Source organism: Eulemur rufifrons, chromosome 6, assembly GCF_041146395.1.
Source record: "Eulemur rufifrons isolate Redbay chromosome 6, OSU_ERuf_1, whole genome shotgun sequence".
Taxonomy (NCBI): domain Eukaryota; kingdom Metazoa; phylum Chordata; class Mammalia; order Primates; family Lemuridae; genus Eulemur; species Eulemur rufifrons.
The window spans coordinates 98,241,514-98,262,664 of NC_090988.1; the positions used below are offsets into that span (position 1 = coordinate 98,241,514).

At 52.4% G+C, this 21,151-nt stretch overlaps 1 protein-coding gene across 1 annotated transcript; it reads right to left on the minus strand.

Moving 5' to 3' along the window:
* Positions 1 to 2,904: 2,904 nt before the first annotated feature.
* On the minus strand, positions 2,905 to 14,707 carry SPINDOC (spindlin interactor and repressor of chromatin binding). Its single transcript, XM_069470285.1, has 6 exons — positions 14,484 to 14,707; positions 10,364 to 10,693; positions 10,124 to 10,273; positions 9,838 to 9,963; positions 9,508 to 9,708; positions 2,905 to 3,619 (listed from the first exon to the last, which is right to left on the minus strand). Exons 1-6 carry the CDS (start codon positions 14,608 to 14,610, stop codon positions 3,408 to 3,410), a joined length of 1,146 nt encoding a protein of 381 aa, XP_069326386.1. The 5' UTR covers positions 14,611 to 14,707; the 3' UTR covers positions 2,905 to 3,407.
* Between the last annotated feature and the right edge of the window lie 6,444 nt (positions 14,708 to 21,151).

Genomic DNA, 21,151 nt, shown 5'->3' on the forward strand with positions numbered 1-21,151 from the left:
TCCTCATCTTGGTTCCTGGCACAGAATTTAAACCCCTGTAATTTCCTGAGTGAGGGGGCGAGAGGAGATTACGATTAGATTATGTCCTTGTTGGTAATGTGCCCCTTTCCACCACACCTGAGTTCGGGGGATGGGGCTGGCTGGTAGCCAGAGGAACAGACCACGTGACTAGGGGGTTGGAACTTGCAGCCCCATCCCCTGACTTCTGGGGAGGGGTAAGATTGAGCTAATCACCAATGGCCAGTGACATAATCTAATCTATCATGCCTAATGAAGCCTCCATAAAACTCTAAACGAGGTGCGGGGAGCTTCCAGGTCACTGCTTGCATGGCATGCCAGGAGGGTGACACATCGCAATGCAGAAACTCCTGTGTTCGGGACGTCCGAATCTTGCCTCGTGTAGTCATCCGACCGTTAGTCTATCATCCTTTATAATAAACCAGTTCATGTCAGTAAATGTTTCCCTGACGTCTGTTGGCCATTACAGCAAATTATCAAACATGAGGAGGAGGTTGTGGGAACCCCCAATTTTGGGCTGGTCAGAAGTATAGGCAGCAACCTGGGCATCTAAAGTGGGGCCAGTTTTGTGGGATTGAGCCCTTAACTTGTGGGGTCTGCACTGAGTCCAGGCCACTAGTGTCAGAACCGAATCAGAGGACGCCCATCTGGTGTCTGGTTGGGGTGGGAACCCCCGTCCCTGACATTTGCTATCACAAGTGTTATGGGTGTAGAAAAACAGTTTTTCTTTTTCAGATATCCAAAAAGACTTCCCCCACTGGGATTCCAAGGAAGGCAGCTGGGAGGGGCAGGAGGGGGCCGGCTTCAGAGAGCAAAGAAGCGCTGGGGAGTCAGGGGCGGCGGCACCCCTCTTCCCCCTTCACCCAAAGTCATGGTCAGGCCTCAGCACACACTCAGATTCAGTTGCTTCCACCAGCCCTGGGGGGCCCTGGTGTTGTCCCGGGATGGAGGTGGGGAGGGGGGACTCTCGAGGGAGGGTGAACAGGGCACCCTAAGTGATCAGCCACCTATGTTCAGTAACATCCTTCCACACTCTGGGCTGCAGTCGTGTCCCCGGCCCCACTTTTTCCATCTCTCCCTGGAAGCCCAGAGGTGCCCACCGGCAGCTCCCGGCCACACACACTCAGAGTCCCTAGGGTCTTGGCTGAGGCCCGGCACACCCCTGTGGCTGGGATGTGGGGCTTTAAGTCATGGAACCACCACCCACCCACAGTCACCGTGGCCACCACCCTGTGCAGAGAACCACACATCAGGAACCAGCTTGCCCCAGAGAAATGTCACACAGGAATAGACACCAAGAGGGCGCTTGACAAACATTTATTGAGCATTTACTATGTGCCAGGCCCTGTGCAGGGCTCTGGGAAAACGAAGTCAATAAAACTTGGTCCCTGCCCAAAAGGAGCTCACAGTCTAGTGGGCCAAGCTATAAACTGTGTAACAGCAGCGGAGGTGGATTTAGCTTCACCATTTTACAATGAAATTTTATATATGTTTTTTCAAGTGTAAACACCCAGCAACACAACCATCTTGTTGTAAAAGCACATGGGCATAAATGTAAACACAGTCACATGATTGAAAGGACAGAAATCACCTGCAGTAACGCTTGTGCATCTAGAGTCTAGAGCCAGATGTCTGTGTGATTTATTCCTTCATGTCAGGTGTGATACAAGTTTTGCCAATCTGCAGACGTGGTGGTTGAGGCACAGGAGTTCGGTGGCCCACCCGCCACCACACAGTGGGCAGCCACCCTGGACACAAGGTACCCTGAGTCCTCAGCCACTGGCTTTTCTCCACCACACCTGAGTGGTGGTCTTTTAATCTCCCCTATACATCCTGGGGCTCCTCCTGAGCCTGTCAGGTGGGGATTGAGGGACCATGTCCCAGGAGCCCACAAAGCTGAGATCCCTCAACCTGGCTTGGTGCATGGCTGGCCTACGGTGACACCTGCTCAGGTGAGCATGCAGCACACTATGGCCATGCACGGACCCTTCCTGACTGATACAAACTTTCTGCTCAGTCTCTAAATCAGGCTGTCAGTGTCCTATGGGAACAACTGCCCCCCAAGTTCCCCTGTTCCCCCACTCACCACTCAATTATCATGAGTGAGGCAGCCCAGGTGTGGGGGTGCCCTGTCCTTCCCACACCTGCCCCTGCACCCAAACAGGTCAGTGGAGTTAGGGGTTGGAGGTGGGAACGCCAGACTTGCCTGTGTGGTTTAGTTTAGGAGGGTGTGGAACCTAGCAAAGGGTCCCCAGCGGGCCACCTCATGGCCGGGGAATGGGGCTCGGGTTCACTTGAGCCCAAGAGAGGGTGGGGTGAAGCCGGGCAGCTGAGGGTACAGGCCTGAAAGGCTGGAGAAGGCAGGGCTGAGTTTAGGACCCACATGCCCACCTCCCCTGCAGGCTGGACACACCGTTTCACTTTAGAAAGGCCGCAGTAATTCTCAGCCCCTTGGGGGCGAGCGCCCTGGGCCCCCCCAGTGGCCTCTCTCAGACAGAGGCCTACCAGGCAAGTCAGAAGGGACAATATGTTAAAGAAAAGGTATTTCTGACCCCATTTGCAGAGCAGGGGTTAGGGGAAGGCGAGATGCCTCTCAGTGACTGACACCACAAGTCAGCCCTGTCCAATGTCCTGTCCTGGAGCTACCCCACCCTCTAGGACAGCCACCCTCTGGGACAGCCGCCGTTCCGGGCCCCCCCCCCCGCCCCCCCGGGGCTGCCTTCCAGCCATCCTGCCCTCAGGCTTGCTTTGGGAGGCCGGATTCCCCATAACAAACCCCACCCCCCAATGACGGCCCAGACGGAACTCTCTTAATAAAAAAAAATAATTTATTGTCAACAAAGGTGATATATACAACAGGAAAACAGGTGAACAGGAGCGCAGGACTGAACGGAGCCCCGGAGAGCCCTCTGCAGGGATGGGGCGGGAAGAGGTAATGGAGGCCTCCTAGTTCAGGGGCCTGAACAACAAGTGAGGGAGGGGAGGTGTCCCCCGAGGTAGTGGGACTCAGTTCAAACCCCGTTACGACCACCTCTCGTGTAAGGCACTGTGCCAGGGGAGAATGGTGGGGGCTCAGAAGGTGGGAGGAGGCTGCGTGGGCAGAGAGGTCTGGGTCAGGAAAGGATGGGGTAGGTGTTCTCCACAGGCCCAATGCCCCACTGCGGGCAGCCTAAGCCGCCCCTGTCAGCCTCAGCTGCCCTCGGGCCTGGCCAGGGTAGACAGTTCCAGTGCCCCGAGGTACCAGTGGATGCTGCCCCACCCCCACCCTGCCCTGGCACCTGGTCTTACCCTCTCCGCCAGGTGGCCAGGCCGGGCAGCTGAGTTATAAACCAAAGGGCCATGCTGTGTCTTCCCCCACTTCCTCTCTCCCCCCCCAGGAAAGCAAGAATTTACACCCCACTCCCTGCCTTTGGCTCCCCCCCTGCAGTGGTGTTGGATTCCGACAGAACTGTGGGCCAGTCTGGGGCGTCATCTGCTCCCGCACCCTTGGTGCCCTGGGGGTGCTTGGACCAGTCTTGCAGGAGGCTGACCGCTGGGGGCTCCTCCATCCGCACGCGGATAACCTGGAGATCCAGTGTCCCGCGGAGCCCTGGAGGGGGAGCTGGGCAGGGATGGGAGCAGAGAGCAGAGTCAGGGCCCCCCAGATACCCTGCCACGAGGATGCTCCCTGAAAGCTCTGTAAGCTGTACCCCCATTTCAAGGGCCTTCTTGACGTGCACAGCCTAGTGCCTGGTCTGAGGGGAAGCCAGGACCGCAGGAGGCTCCACTCTTGGTGGATGCAAAGACTACTACCAACCCAAACACAAGGCCACAGCCTTCTCAGGCCCAAGACAGACACTCAGGAGGGACTCCGTCGGGCAGAGAAGAGGCCTGGACAGCCTCCGGCCCTGCTCTGCAAGTTCAACCAGGCTCTTATCTCCACAGTCAACATCTACGTCACAAGGACCCCACGTCCACCTTAGCTGGATGGAGAAGCTACTCACAACGGGCAAAACTGGGCCGCGAGACATGGACTGCCATGGCCAGTGCCGCCATAAAAACATCCTGCGTCCCCTGCGAAGGGGGCACATGCAAAAGTTACACTACACTGAAAAGCGAAACCAGAAAATGGTGATTGCAACTGCTGTGCTGTCTGTATTGAGAAGAATTTGTTTGTTTTTTTCTATACAGCTTTTAGAGATACATTTAAAATGTGGCAGAGAAAACAGGTACGATTTTGCTGTATACTGTAGTCTGCTGGTTTTGAAAATGACTTAAAGGCTGCCACCAGGTTGTAGCATTTAGCAAATTCTGTTTTGTGTACCCATAAGGGGGCTCACCTCCCTGAAAAACTACAAGCTCCTTGAGGAAAGCCTGAATCCCACTCATTTGTTCATGAATTCAACAATAATTTATTGAGCAACTATGATGTGATGTGCCCAACACTGTTCCGGTTGCTAGGACGACTATGGTGGATGGAGCTGACCAAGCTGGCATTCTGGAATTTACCTTCTAATGGTGAGAGCCAATAAACAGGATAAAATAAAGATGCAGTAAGTTATACACAGACAGATACAAAGTTGAAAAATATACCAGGGGGAGGGGACAAGGTAGCAGGGAGCGGGCAGGTGAGCGGAGATGCAGGGGAGGTGAGGAGTCAGTTCTGTGGAGGGCTGGGGGAACAGCATTCCAGGCAGAGGGAAGAGCAAAGGCGATGCCCTAGAGGACATGCTGGCTGCTGCAGAACAGCCAGCGCCTGGGCAGAGCGAGTGCAGTGCAGTGGGAGAGGTCAGGAGCCTCGTGGGGCAGCTCCCTGGTCACCATGAGGACTCTGGCTTTTATCTGGAATGCAACAGGAGCAGCACTGGAGGGTTCTGGGCAGAGGAGTGAGCGGATCTGACTTGTGCCTTCAGCAGGGACACTCTGGCGGCTGCATGAGAGCAGAGCACAGCGGGCAAAGCTCAGAAGCCCAGAGACCAGTTAGAAGGTCAATACAGGAAGCAGGTGAGATGGCTCGGACTAGGGTAGCAGCAGCGGAGGTGGTGACAGGAGAGGAACTCTGAACTCATTTTGGAGGATCTGCTGCAGACTGACGTGGGGCTGGAGACACAGCGCACTGAAGGATGGGATTGCCAGTTTACCGGGAAAGGGAAAATGGGGGAGGAGAAGAGTGGCTGTGGGTAGGGTGTGGGAAGGAGATGGGGGTTCAATTTGGATATGCCAAGTTTGAGAGATCTTTTAGATAACCAAGGAGAGATGTCACCTGGGCAACTGGAAGAGAGGCTAGAACCAGGGTGGAAGGGTTGAGCTGGGAGTTACGAGCACATAAATGGTACTGAAAGCTATGAACCTGGATGACAGCTCCCAGGGAGTGAGTACTGACACTGACCCATGGCTGGTGATATTTAATCATTTATTCATTCACCAAACACATAAGCAGTGCCTATTCTGTGCCAGACACTGTTCTGGCCACCGGGGATATTACAGTGCATGAAACAGACAAACATCCTAACCTGAAGGGGCTCACATTCTAGAAAGGGAAGACACACAGCACTATAAGCTTCCAACTCTGGAAGCTGAGAATGAACAAGTGAGAGAAACTCAGAAGGAAAAGACAGTGGGGTAGGAGGAAAACCAGGTGAGCAGCCACCCAAAAAGCCAAGGGAAGAAAGTTGTCTCCAGGAAGGAGTGAGCAATGGGTCCATTGTTACTACCAGATCAAGAAAGAGAAGGACCAAGAACTGACCGCTGGATTTAAGTTTCTGGGTGTCAATGGCGACCTTGCCAAAGAAGCATTTTTCGTGTGTTGAGGATGAAAGTTTGATTGAAGCGGATTCCAGAGACAGGCTGTGGGCAGCTGGTGTAGAAAACGCTTTCCAGGTTTGCTGAAAAGGTTTGGGGACAAATGGGACAGTGGCTAGAGAGGAAGGAGGGGTTAAGAAGGGGGAAACACAACCCTGTGTTGGTGGATGGGGAAACGGAGAAGAGCTGGAGCGACGGGGAGGGGTGGGCTCCAGTGATGGGTAGAGGGGCAGCTTTTGCCTGGGGCACTTCAGCTATAGGGACTGAAGGACACAAAGCAGAGAATGTGGCCTGGGTGCCGGAGGGAGGGAGCAGGTGGATGCTGCTTGTAGGTGAGGCGTCCCCGTGGGTGTAGTGGAAATAGAATAGGCTGCCGCTGACTAGTTTGAGGGCCCTGAGCGAGGTGTCTAACCTCCCTAAGGAGGGATGCAAAATGGGGATCGTAATACCTTACGTGGTGGTTGTGTGGATTTAGTGAGATAACGTATTAGAAGAGTTAAGTACATAGTAAGGGCTCAAGAGGTATGGACTTCTCAAGCCAATGGAATTAAGTGCCAATTCTTCCTGGCAGCAAGGACGACAGAGGAACGGGAGGGTGGGAAGGTCAGGAGAGTGAGGCCTGAGAGGTGGTAGAGATCAGAGCTCCAGGGCCATGGAACAGCAAGGCTGGAGGATTTGGCAGTCCCAGGGCAAGCTAAACCCTTCTGTGGCCCCACTCCTGAACTGTCCCTGCCCAAATTCCTGTGCTTCCTGGCATCACTTTCCCCCTTCCTCCCATCCGCGCTCAGGCACATTTCACACAGAGCTGCTGCCTCTGCAGAGGGTGGGGCTGAGCCCATTCCCCTTGCTTCTCACCAAAGCCCTCTGAGAGGGACTCTGGAAATGTCACCACCAGAATGACAGCTATCAATCATCCACTCATCCTTTCAATAAATTTTTACTGAGGGCTTTCTTTGTGCCAGGCACTGTTCTAGGCGCTAAGGACACAACAGCGAACAAAACTAAAGACCCTCAGGAAGCTCAGACTCGTGCACTTTCTCTCACCAGGCTTCCTGTGATCCGCCCAGAAACACACTGGATCTGGCCATGGTGTCCTAAGCCAGATCTCTAGGTCCTACTTTTATAATTAAACACCAGCAAGGCAAAGAGACTCTTTTTTCCGTTATTTGTGAGTGTGTCCTCTCGGCCTACCTTCGCTCCTGGCCTGGACCCTCTCCCCACACTCATCCTACAAGGTCCTTGGAAAGTTCTAGAAAGTTCTCCCAGACTGCCTCACATTCACATCCATCAGCTCAGCGAACCTGACCACGGTGACCTTTTCCACCTTCTAAATCCATGGTTTTTAAACTTCTTTTTTGAAAGTGGCAGGTATTTATTCCGACAAAGTCTTCAGAGGACTTCAATCCACACATAATACAGAAAACAGACATTATTCTGGCTGAAGCCTCACAGGTTTCTAAGACATCTGTCCAAGCTGTGGGTTCTTGAAACAGTCTGAAACTTCGGGTCCAGAGCCTCTGTTCTGCACAGAAGCATCACGGGTGCCCTACTAGTCTTTAAAGTGTCACTGCCTCCAACCTGTGCCCCTACACCGAGTTTTAGGGGACAAAGGCTGCCTTACTCATGTTACCTCCCAGCCTCGGGGCTGGGCTCCAGGAACACCTGCTGTTGCACTAAGTGCCTCCTGCAGCTTCTGGCCATCTCCAACCTCCACAAATCCTGCCACGGCTGAGAAGGCCCTGCAACCTCCTCCATCTCTCTCAGGTCATTCAGTCAGTGTACTGAACCCCATTCCTCTGAGGCTTTGCCCATTCGCCCCAAAGGAGCCTAAAATCTCAGGGATTCTCTTCTCATCTACTCACCACTCAAGATAGGTGGAGTCTGGGCACAGGGCACCCCAGGACTAGAAATGAAGGCTCCCTTCCGAGAGTGAAACCAGAAGACCCGTTGGACAGTGGGAGAGGCCAGCCACTCAGAGCAGGGATCCACCAAACAGAAGGAGACTCGGGGACCGCTCAGGTCCCAGCAGAACACACGGTCCCGGGGAGGCAGGACTGGAATGTGACTCAAGCTGAAACTTGAGACAGTTAAAACTGTGATCTCTACAAGAAGAGGGGGAGGCCTGCTTCGAGATTAGAAAATGGGGGGGCCCATCATGGCAAATAAACAAATAAATAAAAGCAATTACACACACATACACCCAGCTTTGTCTGAAGGACACAAACCAAACTACTAAGAGTGGCTACCACTGGCGAGTGGATCGGGACTGCAGGAGCAAGTAGCCTGCTGGCTTTTTTCTTTAAGCAAAAAGCGTGATTCCCTTTTGAGAGCCCTGCTCTGGGCAGCCTCCAGCCACCTTGTTGGCCGCCATTCTCTGGGCTCTAACTCCAAACACACATTTCAGACAAGCTGAGACAAGACAGGCACTCCTGACCCACTTACTCCTTTGAGAAGCAATTCTGCAGCCCCCGAGACACCTCGAGCTATGCTTGGCAGGGAGAGGCAAAGAAAGGACCAGGCTTGGCCTCTGCCCTGCTGGAACACATTCCAGTCTCAGCCTAATCCTGTCACTGCTTGATTATGTGACTGTGGTAGGCAGAATGGCCCCTCCAAAGATGTCCATGTCCTAACCCCCAGTACCCGTTTGTTTTGTTACTTGGCAAGGCAGAATGAAGGCTGCAGATGGAATTTAAGTCCACTGCTTAGCAGTGGACTGAAAAACTAGAGAGATTATCCTGGATTATCTGCATGAGCCCAGTGTAATGACAAGGGTGTTAAATGGGAAGAGGAAGGCAGATGAGAAGGAAGCAAAGGTGGCGTCCTGAGAAAGACTCTACTGGCCACTGCCAGCTGTGAAGACGGGAAGAGGCCACAAGCCAAGAAACATGGTCAGCCTCTAGAAGCTGGGCAAGGCAAGACATCAGATTTTGCCCTAGATCTTCTAGGAAGGAATGCAACCCTGCCAACACCTTGATTTTAGCTTGGTGAAACCCGTTTTTGACCTCTGACCTTCACAACTGTAAAATAACATGTGCTGTTTTAAGCCACAAAGTTTATGTGATTTGTTATAGCAGCAAACAGAAACCAACACAAGGACCAAGGGGAAGAAGAAACCCTCTCTCTGAGACTCAGTTTCTTTACCTGGAAAAGTAGATGGACATCTGCCCTTTATACAAGGTATTTTTGTAAGTGCCAATTAAACTGCATGTCGAAGTTTCTCAGTTTCTTAAAATCAGTAGGACACCATAAAAACACCAGCACTTACTCCTACTGCTAGGCGGTTTACTGAGCAAGTGTCCCCGGGGGTGTCTGTTCACTGTTCATCACTCGTCTGTTCTCTCCACACCTAACTGAATCCCTGAGCGGCCCCATTTGGGCTCCTGCTCTACCAGGGTGGGATGGGTACCTCTCAGGCTCCAGCTAGAACCAGCTTCCTGTGCGGACACGTGTCAGGTTTTCGGGGAACACTGGCCTAACCCAACCTAACGACCAATTCCAGGAAACTGCTATGGAATGCTCAGAAAAGCTCAGCTTTCTGGGCAGCCTCCTCCATCATTCAAACCCCTGCCCTTGGCCATCTCCCAGGCCCAGGGGATCTGAGCACCACCCCGTCCGCCCTGGGCTCTGCTGCAGAGCAGCCTCTTGGAGGCCAGACCAGGGATGCTGCCTGCGATGTTCCCCATGCAGCTCCCTCTCGGGAGAGCTCACCTGGAGAGGGGCTTTCCGGCCGGGGCAGGGCTCCTTCTGCCACCTCCCCCTCTTTAGGGGAGTCCTTGCTGTCTGGAGCCCTGAGCTGGGTGTGGGAGAAGAGCTGCAGGACGAAGCCAGGAGGGAAGCTGCCGTCAGTGAAGTGTCGGACCTCGGCTGGTGCTGCGAAAGTCTCTGTGGGTGAGTCAGGCGACGGGGGCTCTAGGAGGAGGGACAGAACAGTGATCGAATGGGGGGGAGCGGGCTGCAAAGCTCCACTGGGCCCCACCCCATCCCCACCTTAGAGCACTGGCCAGAGCCCACGGCCTCCTCCCGGGGCCTCCCCTTCACCTGGGTCAGGGTCCGGGTTTTTGGTCATAGGTCTGCCTCTTTTCTTCCTGACTGGCTCTTCCTCAGGGGGTTCCTTCCACCTCTGACCACGGAGCTTCTTATTTCCTGGCTCTGCAGTGGAGGCAGCTGCAAAAAGAAAAGACCTTATACCTTTTCTAGGAGGCCATGCCTGAACCCTGCAACCACAGGGCTCCTGAAGACAACCTGCCCAGCACACAGGGCCTGTGCCTCACCCCGTCCCCAAGACCCCACCCCATGAGCCTCACTAGCTTCCCTGTTGACTGACCAGGAATCTCCAGGGGGCGAAGTCCCCTGGGACGGCTCCTTTTAGGGAGGGATGTGTTGTCTTCGGGGTCAAGGAGAACGACGATCTCTGCTGGTGTTCTTGCAGCATCTGGATTAGAGTCTGGGTCTGGCTCAATATCCCGGCCTGATTCTGAAGGGGGCAAAGGCCCAGTGAGCTCCAAGTGCCCCCACCAGGCCCAATCCCTCCCCCCACCCCCACCCCCACCCCCACCCCAACTACCTGAGTTGTGTGGGGACGGCTGCTCGGCTCTGACATCCTGCAGAAGGGCCACCCCCTCGCTCCAGGCCTCCAGGATGTTGCTCTTCTCCGAAGGGCTCAGGTCCAGGGTGTGAGGATGCTGCTCCAAGATGTGTGAGCGAGCCGTGTCGGCCGACGGGGACTGGATCTCAGCGCCGCACACCATGCACAGCGCCCGCCCGCTGCCTCCCGGGCTGTTGCCCACCAGAAACTCCTGCTCCCAAGACCCCTGCTGCCTGAGCTCCTCACAGCTATCACCGCCTGCCTCCAGCAAGCTGGGTCTAGGTGGTGGGGTCTTCTCCTGTTGGGTCACTGTATGGGGAGAGGGGAGGGCGTTATCAATAAAGGTGCCTATGGCCAATAATACTTAGCACTCGAGTCCCCAAACATGGTAGCTTGTGTGGGGTGGGGAGGCGGAGCATTCCCATCCACAATGTTCTTCTCCTTTCCCCTGGAACCCAGGAGGCACAAGCCACACTGAACACAGCCTACGTGCCTGGTGTCCTGCTATGCTTGCCTCTACACCTCTCAATCTAGTCCTGGGCTGCAAGACTACATGCATCTTTCCAACAGGCCCTGTTCCTGCAGGTCCCCAGCCTCCGCACAGCTGTCCAGACCACCCTGATCAGTCTGGATGACATCATCCCTGCAAAGCCTTCCAGACCCCCACCTGACAGTTGATTCCATCTGTATCTGACTCCTAGGCCACAGCATACGTTTTCTTGAGGGTGAGGACAGAAAATGTTACCATCCTAGTAAAGGCTCCCCCACCCCGCTGCCCCCAGGGCCTTCTGCAGTGCTGCCAGAGCATTTGTGGCTCTGCTCTCCCACCCATCGCATGAACCGTAATCTCTGACAGGGCAGGAGCTCCTTTCAGCTCAGCAAAGTAGGCAGCCTTAGACCCACACCAGCCTGGCAGCTCAGTGCCTCTGCCAGGCACCTATGATGTCTCATGGCTGCACCTCTCTTCCACCTTCCAGGGAGGACAGGACAAAATACAAACATGGAATGCCCTAATACCCATGGGCTGTATGGAAAAGGTGGTGTTTGAAATGGATATGAGCCTTGGCTTGGACTCAGAAACTAGGTCCGAGCTAGGTTCTAACTATCCCCCATGTGACCGTGGGCAGGAACCCTAACCTCTCAGTTGCAATCCACTTTCTTCCCCACCACTTCTCTAAGACAGCTCTCGCCAAGGTCGCCAACGCTAAACCCAGGAGTTAGTTCATCAATGTCATCCTCTGCCAATCACCTCCTCCATCTCAATTTTCATCACTCACATCCAGGGCACCACCTTCCACTCTCACTTCTCTGGCTCACTTTCTCACTCCCTCACTTCCTCCAGGTCACCACTGAAGAACATCTCCCCCGAGCTGTGCACCCCAATCCCTTCTCTTTGTCATTTCCTCCACAGCACACACCACCACCTGACACTGTTTGTCTTTTACTTGTCCACTCTGTCTCCTCACTGCACTGTAGGATCCATGGCAGCACAGATTTTTTTTTTTTTTTTTTTTTTTTTTAGAGACAGGGTCTTGCCCTGTCACCCGGGCTGGAATGCAGTGGTGTCATCATAGCTCACTGCAGCCTTGAACTCCTGCGCTTAGGCCATCCTCCCACCTCAGCCTCCTGAGTAACTGGGACTACAGGTGTGCACCACCAAGTCCAACTAATTTTTTAAAATTTTTTTGAAAAGATGGGGTCTCACTAGGTTGCTCTGGCTGGTCTCAATCGATCCTCCCACCTCAGCCTCCCAAAATGCTAGGATTACAGGCATGAGCCACCGTGCCCAGCCTTGACAGCAGATTTTTGATGTTCCACACCTGTATCTCTAGCACTGAGAACACTGCCTGGCGTTTAGTAATGTGTGATGAGGGACTGACTCCATCCCAACCTGTAATCACTGGAATATTCCAGGACTCAGTCCTTGGACCACTTCTCTGTCTACCTTCTTCCTCTAATAAGCCTCATCCCATTGCCTGCCTGCTGACAACTCCCATATCTATACCTCTAGCTGGATTCTCCCAGGAAATCCAGACTTAGGTATCTGACTGCCTAGCCAACCCCTCCACTTGAATGTGTAATGGCCTCTCAAACTTACCATATTCTCACCTTTTTTTTTTTTTTTTTTTTTTGAGACAGAGTCTCACTCTGTTGCCCGGGCTAGAGCGAGTGCCGTGGCGTCACCTAGCTCACAGCAACCTCAAACTCCTGGGCTCAAGTGATCCTACTGCCTCAGCCTCCCGAGTAGCTGGGACTACAGGCATGTGCCACCATGCCCGGCTAATTTTTTCTATATATATTTTTTAGTTGGCCAGATAATTTCTTTCTATTTTTAGTAGAGACGGGGTCTCGCTCTTGCTCAGGCTGATCTCGAACTCCTGACCTCGAGCAATCCTCCCGCCTCGGCCTCCCAGAGTGCTAGGATTACAGGCGTGAGCCACCGCGCCCGGCCCATATTCTCACCTTAACTCCCCATCTCCCATAAGCCTGCACCCCAGTCCCCATCTCAGTAAACAGGAGGGCCATTCTTCAGTTGCTCAGGCCAAAAGTCTTGCATTCAATCTTTTTCTCACACCCCAAATCTTTCCTCCACACTTGCTGTTTCCTCTGCCTGAAGTGCTCTTCCTCTAGCTATTATCAGGCTGGCTTCCGCCCTTCCTTCAGGTCTGCACTCGAAATTCACCGTATTAGTGAAGCCTTTCCTAACCACTCAATACACCAAAGACGACATCCAGCCCCCTCTTCTCCTTGTCCTGCTTAAGTGACCTCTGAAGCACTTACTGCCACTTGACACACTACACATTTACCTATTTAATACTCTTTTCAGCCATTGATATGGTGATATTCCTCAGCGGCAGGTTCGGCTGCTTTGTTTACCGATATTACCATCTTTAAACCTAAAACAGTGCCCGGCATACAGTAGGTGCCCAATGAACATTAGCTGAATGAAATAACTTCTGTGGACTTCAATTTCCTCCCTAGCAGTGGGGATAAGGCTGCCCTTGCAGGGTTGTTGGGAGGATTAGCCGAGAGGGCCTCTGACAGTGCCCGGCGAGCACTCAAGAAATCCTAGCAGAAGTAGGAAAGTAACCTGTCTGTCGGACTGAATGCTCTGAGAAGGGAGGCCACCTTTATTTCCCTCATTAATTTTATACCCCTCCAGATTCCAGAAAGGATGAAGGGCACTGCAGACAGCACTGTTTGGCTGGGGTTCCACAATTGCCCCTCTCTCAACCTCTCCGGGTACTTTCCACCCTACGGAAGACAGGCACTGGAGAATGGAAAGACATTGCATTTTCATGAATAGTAAGTCTTCCACAAAGATGGCTCTTTGTTTCCTACGATTTGCAAGCTCCTGAGGACTAAAGAAACCGGTGAAGGGGGAGGGGAGAGCACAGAGCGAGCGAGCGTTCAGATTGTTCCTCAAATCCCCTCCCAAGGCTAATCTCCTAGGGTGGCCGAGGCCCCCCAGCAAGCATGGCTTTTTCCAAAACTAAGTGCTGCGTGCAGTCTCATTCATGCCCCCCTCGGTACAATCTGACACCTGTGGCTTATGCAAGTAAAAGGCCTGGGTGGGGGTGGGGTGCAGAAAAGCTTTATGCTTGGAGGGCCCTTAAAATTGCCCTGGAGGTCGGCAGCGGCACCCGTCTCCGTGCTCCGAATCGCCCGACACCCAGCTGCCTCGTCCACTCTCGGGCCTAGAGGCCCGGACGCCCCTCGGCCTGAGCACAGCCGGGCCTTGCGCTCGCGCCCGCCTCCCGGGGCGCTAAGACGGCGGCGGCAGTCGCCCGGCGCCTCGGGTGCAGGGCCCGGGCGAGGGGGCGCTCGGGCACCGGAAGAGCCGGAGCGCGCCGGGCGTGGATCGAAGTCTCCAGACCCTGGGCGGGGGGAGGGGGAGGGAGAATTCGAGGAGGCCTAAGATTTCAAACCCCGGTGGGGGAGGAGCAAGAGCGCACCCCAGACCCAGATCGCAGCGGTGGCGCCTGGACCCCAGACTGGAGGGAGTTGAGAGAGCGCCTGAGCCCCGGACCCCGACTGCGGTGGGGCAGCCCCAGCCTTGCGCCGTGACGCGGAAGTGGGGTCCCCTCCCATTCCTCACCTCTGAGCATCGGCTCCCGCCGCGGAATGACGGCCACTACCATGGCCTCCTCTTCGTCCTCCCCTTCCTCGCATTTGAGCGTCACCTCGAAGCAGTCGAGTGCAGCGCCCTCAGCCTTCAGGGCCATGGTGCGACCGTGGGCGATGGCAGTGACCGCGCCGGAGGACGGGCGCGCAGGCCTCGGCGCGCAGCCGGTGGCCGCCTCCCGCCCGGGACCGCGCCGGGCCCGCGGCCCGCCCCGCCGCCCGCCGCTCCCCGGCTGGGCCTGCGACGGGCGCGTCTGGGCCTCCCGGGTGCCTCAGAGCGTCGGGACCCCGGACGGGGAGGGCTCAATCCGGGGCCCCAGCCCCCCGCCGCTGCCTTTTATGGAGGCTCATTGTCGGCGCCCGCCCGGCCGGCCGCCGCCGGCCCGCCCCCGACCCCGCGCGGCCAATCGCGCGCGGCCCCGCCCCGGCCCCGCCCCGGGCACGCGGCTCCGGTAGCATCCTGGGGACCCGCGGGGCGGTGGGAAGGGTCGCGCGGGCTCGCGGCCGCCCCCCAGCGCGGAGGCGGGGTTTGCCCGGCGGGGCGAAGCCCCTAACGCCCCCGGCGCTGGCGCCGCGAGCAGGCCGGCCGAGCCCCGGGGGTAGCCCACGCGGGGAAGCCAGTCGGGCGTTCTGGCATGGAGAGTGCGACCAGGTTTCCAGGATTTGCTCGGGGTCGCCTTTCCTTTCCGCGGACCAGCCTTCCTCCGCCAGCACATGCCCCGGCGGGAAAAGAACCGGTGGGGGAGTGGAGACCGAGTTCCTCTGCTTGCCAGCTGTGTGACCTTGGGCACGGTGTCTGTTTTCTTAGACTAGCTCATGCTTTCTTTGAAAAACCATTTTGGACCCTTCTGGACAAAGGAACGCCAAGACGAAGAGGAGCCGAGTGGAGTGTGGGCGCGCGTAAACCACCCCGATGGTTATGATTTCCATTTTTTAAACGTGAGTCCAGAGATTTTGTGACCCTCTCCAAGGACACACAGCAATCCCTTGAGAGCCCTAAGACCAGAGTCCAGTTGCCATGACACTGCTGCATCCTAATCATACCCTGGGTGAGCTTTTGCCTCTGTGGCATAGAACGGGCATCTCCCTCTTCTGTAGAAACCCTCCTGAGATTTTAGTGGAGAAAATGCAAAATGTCTGACACTGAAAATCCGTCTTCAAATGCCGTTATATCAGACCAGACTCAGTAGTAATTAAATATGATGTAGTAGGATGGAGGCGGGAGAGGAGGTGTGAAGTAGCCTGTATGGATTACCGTGTATTTTTAAGGGGACAATTTTGTTACTTTCAAGTGTATCTGGCACTTTAAAGGTTTTACAAATAAAGGTGTTACCAAGCCTGTTTAACTAATTTCTACTTTATGGTCGTTCTCCACCGTTTGCCCCTGATCCCTTCCTTGCCCCTCAGCTCTGCTCTGTGTTGCGGTGGACTGACCCCTGCCGGGGCAGTTTCTCAGTCTTCCAGAACATCTGGCTTCAGGCCTGGCTTTAGCCAATGGGAGCAGTGGCCCGAGGCTGAAGGCAGAAGGATTTCTTCTGTGTCTCTCTTGCTCAGGCAGGTCTCCAGCAGAGACCGGGCTTCTCTGTGGCTCCGTCTCTTACTGGAGGGGTAACTGGTCCCAATACCTGCAGGGTGTTCCATGCCCCTGGGCTCCATGAATTCCACCTCCTCTTTTTGTCCCTCCAGTTTAGGGGTGGTGAGCAGCTTTTTATTTTTGCTAATCTCTGGGCTGCCTCACTGTCCCGGTTGGGCTTCTCAGCCCTTTCATCAATGTGTCACCAAAACCGTGCGTTAAATTCTCTCTGTTTTAAATGGTTCGAGTGATTCCTGTTTCCCTAATTGAACCTTGAATGATGCACCCAGTGTTGTACCAAGCACTTAGTAGACGTAATTTCTTAGTCCTCACAAGTCTTTCGTAGTAGATCATATTGTTCCCAGTTTAAAGATCAGGAAGTTGAAACTTAAAGGATTAGATTACTTGCCAAGGTAATAACAGTAAGAATCCTATTTCATCAAATCTGGGATGAACATTTTCCCCCACATTTTAATATCCCTGAAATAAATGCTTTCTATTACTGACATCATTGTGAAATGAAAGATGGCCCTTCTAATATTCAGACTGTACTGTTACCAGCAGAACATCCATGTTTAGAATGAGACATAGACAAGGCCACTTCGTGACTACAAAAATGATTTCACCTTTCTCTGAGTGATTGCTGCTTCTTTATCAAAAATGACTCTAGGGCCATGTGCGGTGGCTCACGCCTGTAATCCTAGCACTCTGGGAGGCTGAGGCGGGAGGATCGTTTGAGCTCATGGGTTCAAGACCAGCCTGAGCAAGAGCAAGACCTCGTCTCTACTAAAAACAGAAAAAAATAGCAGAGGATCATTTGAGCCCAGGAATTGGAAGTTGCTGTGAGCTAGGCTGATGCCACAGCACTCTAGCCCAGGTGACAGAGCGAGCGAGACTCTGTCTCAAAAAAAAAAAAAAAAAGACTCTAATCCTGCATTCATCCTCCTGCCTCCTAGATAAACATTATAAAGTTACCCAGTCTCTGAACTGCTCCCGTTTCTTGACAGTGTCAGTCCAGAACATGTCCCATTTTCCTAATCCCCCCACAGAACTCTGGGAACAAGCCCAAATTTAAGGAGTTTCCCTAGGGTGCCCTGGATTTCCCTAGGGTACGTTCTCCTTTACTGCAGCAGGCTAAATAAAATAACATCTTTTGGCCACAGGTGTGTTCCTGGTGATCTTTGGTCAGAGGACGTTGACAACTCTAACCAATTTATTTGCTTACATGTTTATTTTTACATATATGAAGAGTAACATATAATGAAAACCTATGTCAAAATATCAGTAAGTTTAAAAGAGCCCTTTTAATAACTATAAAATTCCGAATGATAAATCCTTATGTCATAGTTTGGCAGTATTTTTTTCTTAGGGTACATAAAACAATGGTGCAACCCATGGTTTCCTTGATTTAATGAGATATGTCCTTGGTTGGTTGCAAGGGCAGGACTCAACCCCAGTTCTGTCTGTCCCTGTCCCTGCTCTTAACGCTACAGTGCCACGCTGCCTCTTAGGGGGCTTTAAATAGCTGTTAAATGAATGAAAGGGGAGGGATTAATTTTGAGATGTAGACGAAGAAACCGAACCAAACACCATGCAAGTCACAGAAGTACATCCCTCTGACTGCAAAGCCAGGGCTCTTCCCTGTCACACCTGCTGCTGTGCAAGCCCTCTCTGTGCTAGGAGAGGAAACTCCAGAACATCTTTGATGGTGTTTTCAGGAATTCCCGTCCTGGCTACACAGTGCCAAATGAGTACTTGCTGAAGGAATTGGAATCTTAATTGTTGAGACAGTCCCATGTGGAGGAGACAGGGCAGAGCTTTATTAGGCAAGTTATGTCTGTAACTTGTCTTTTGACTTAGTGAATTTGGCCTTGAAACATGAGATTCCTAAAACAGGGGCAGGACAGACTGGAGATAAGAGAGAGGAGGACTAGTTGCTTCTGCCCCAAGAATGTGCTGCCCCAGGCCACTCCCTGGGATGGCCTCTAGGCTGGAGGCCCAAGCTGAGAGGAAGCATTTCCTTTTGGCACAGCTTTTACTGTTGGTGGCATTCTGGGGCCCCAGTGGACAGTGAGTGGGCTGCTGCGAGAGGGGACAGCTATGGGGATATTAAAACATGAATGGGCTGTTCTGGTGAATGGACTCATGAGGAGAGGGCTGTCTGGAGGCCAAGTAAGGGTGAGTGAGGGGCTTCACTCTTAACCAGCTTGGCACTTGCTAGCAGTCTTCAGCAAAAGCCACGATACATATATATCCATGCTTCTTGGCTCGGTAATCCTACTGCCAAGTTACCCTAAAGTCATCCAAAAGTAGAAAAATGACCAAAAACCATGTTGAAAGCAGTTCACTGCTTGAATTCTTCAGTCCCTAGAACTTAGACTATCAGCCCTAGGTGAAATTTTATTCAGTTGGTGCATGTGGTCAGAAGTCCTCTTGGCTCCTGCATCAGTTGGAGCACCTCTGTTATGAAACTTATCACGTCATACTGTAATTATTTGTTTCCCTGTGCCATGTCTTGTCCATGTCTTGTGCATGTTTATAGCATCAGCATCAGCCCAGGACCTGTAGTGTTAGCACCAACTTGGTGCCTGCACGTCAGGGTTCTTGTTGCAAAACTCTCAACTCAAATTAGCTCAAAGCAAATGGGGGATTTATTGGCTCATGGGAGTCAAGGAAGGGCTGAATGCCCAATTGTGGGAAGGGCAGGGATTCATTCAGGCAGACTGTAGGAATACTCAGACCCAAGACGTAAGTGCCACCAGGATGTTGTTTCCATCCCTGGTCTCTGCCTCTTTGCGTACATCAGCCTTACTCTCTCCTTGCACACTGGCTTCTTCCCATAGCAGATGTGGCCGCTGTTTCCCACAGACCAGCTTCCAGCTCTGCACATTTCAAACCTTGTCTCTCCTCCACTGCCCACACGTATTGCCAGTGCTGGCCACTGTAGGCGCTTATCACCAAATGATTTTCTGGCCCTGCACCTCGGTGTCATGAAATGAGGTGGGTCAGCTTGATGGGTAACAGGAGAATTCGCAGAAGCCATTCCTACTCGGGGTGGCCACCAATAATGTAACTGTATAGGGAAATGGCCACGAACTATAGAAATCTGTACCAGTAAACTACTGAACTACTGAACTCAGTAGTTGCAAAATGCCAATGGCTGTTCCACCTCCACTTGACGTGAGGGGAAGAATGGTGGGAAAGAAGGCATTAATGAGTTTTAACTGACAAAATAGTACATATACTATGACCCCAATTATGTTGAAAGTAGTACCAATGTGATTATATATATGTAAGAAACTGTGTAAGAATGACAACTAAGATACGAACATTGGTTAACTCTGAATGGTAGGATTATAGCAATTTTTACATTTTAAAGTTTTCTGTATTGTCTGATATTTTTACTTTTATCATCAGAATTTAAAATGTGATTTCAATTTTTTTTTTAAAAAAAGCTCCAAATACAGCAGACATTAGACAAAATAGATCAACCATTCTCGACTGGATCCCCAGTGTCTCATAGAGCAGGAATGGCAAGTATTTGGCCCGGCAGCCGTGGCAGGTTGGCTGATTGTTTCCAACTGCTCCACCCCCTCCTATGAGTAGATTACATGCCTGGCCTCATTATCTCGAGGCTTTCAGTGCCTCCCAGAAGGCAGTGAATACTTCCCCAGCCCCTTGACTTTGGGCTTGGCCATATGATTTGCCTTGGCCAATGGAATGTGAGCAGGTGTGAAGTAACCACACCCTAGCTGAGGCTTTGTAGTGTCTGTGTGGGGCGTGGCATGGCTCTTTATGTTTGTGCCATTCATCCCGGGAAGAGCATGTCCCAGGGAAATGCTGCTGCTTTAGCTTGGGTCCTGGAATGAGAGACACCTGGAGCAGACCTGGACCCAGGTCACAGTCTGGAGCCAAGTCCACCTGAGCCCAGTAGAGCCACAGTGGACCCCCAGACCTGGGAGCAAGAAATAAATGCTTGCTGCTGCAAGTGACCGAGTTTCAGGGTTGTTTGTTACACAGCATTGCCACAGCAGAAAGCTGAATAATACTCCAGACGCTGAATTCGCTCCCCAAGCTCCTTGCTCTATTTTTTTCAAATTTCTTGGAGATAAGGGTGGCATTTGGGAGACGAACCCTCTTGGTTTGCCCAGGATTGAGGGATTTCTCAGGACTTGAGACTTTTCAGTTTTAAAAAATAGTTTTATCAAGATATAATTTTCATTTGATATAAATCACTCATTTAATGTGCATATCAGGCCGAGCTCAGTGGCTCACGCCTGTAATCCTAGCACTCTGGGAGGCCAAGGCAGGTGGATCGTTTGAGCTCGGGAGTTCGAGACCAGCCTGAGCAAGAGCGAGACCCCTGTTTCTACTAAAAAAATAGAAAGAAATTAGCTGGACAACTAAAAATATATAGAAAAAATTAGCCAGGCATGGTGGCACATGCCTGTAGTCCCAGCTACTCGGGAGGCTGAGGCAGAAGGATCGCTTGAGCCCAGGAGTTTGAGGTTGCTGTGGGCCAGGCCGATGCCATGGAACTCTAGCCCAGGCAAGAGAGTGAGACTCTGTCTCAAAAAAAAAAAAAATGTGCACATCAATGTTTTTTAGTATATTCACAGGGTTGTGCAATCATCATTATTACAATCTAATTTTAGAACATTTTGTCCCTCCTAAAAGCAACCTCATACTCATTAGTGGCTACTCCTCATTCCTCTTCTCACCCCTAATCCCTAAACAACCACTAATCTCCTTTCTGTCTCTATAAATTTGTATATTCTGGACATTTCATGTACGTGGAATCATACAATAAGTGGATTTTCTAGGTCCATCCATGTCATAACATGTATCAGTACTTCATTTCTTTTTATTACTGGATAATATTTAATAGTATGTATATGAGACCTTTTCATCCATTCATCAGTGCTGGGCTATTGAGTTGTTTCTACTTTTTGGCCATTGTGAATAGAGCTGTTATGAACATTCATGTACAAGTTTTTGTTTGAACATCTGTTTTCTCAATTCTTTTGGGTATATGCCTGGGAGTGGAATTGCTGAGTGACATGGTAATT

What these genes read in the sequence shown, in the direction of transcription:
- SPINDOC (XM_069470285.1), bottom strand. Translation starts at nt 14,610, where the DNA reads ATGGCCCTGAAGGCTGAGGGCGCTGCACTCGACTGCTTCGAGGTGACG. An exon ending in GCGGGAGCCGATGCTCAGAG is followed by an intron (nt 10,694 to 14,483) that starts GTGAGGAATGGG and finishes CTCCCCATACAG; the next exon opens with TGACCCAACAGGAGAAGACC. An exon ending in TCGCCCCCTGGAGATTCCTG is followed by an intron (nt 9,964 to 10,123) that starts GTCAGTCAACAG and finishes TTCTTTTTGCAG; the next exon opens with CTGCCTCCACTGCAGAGCCA.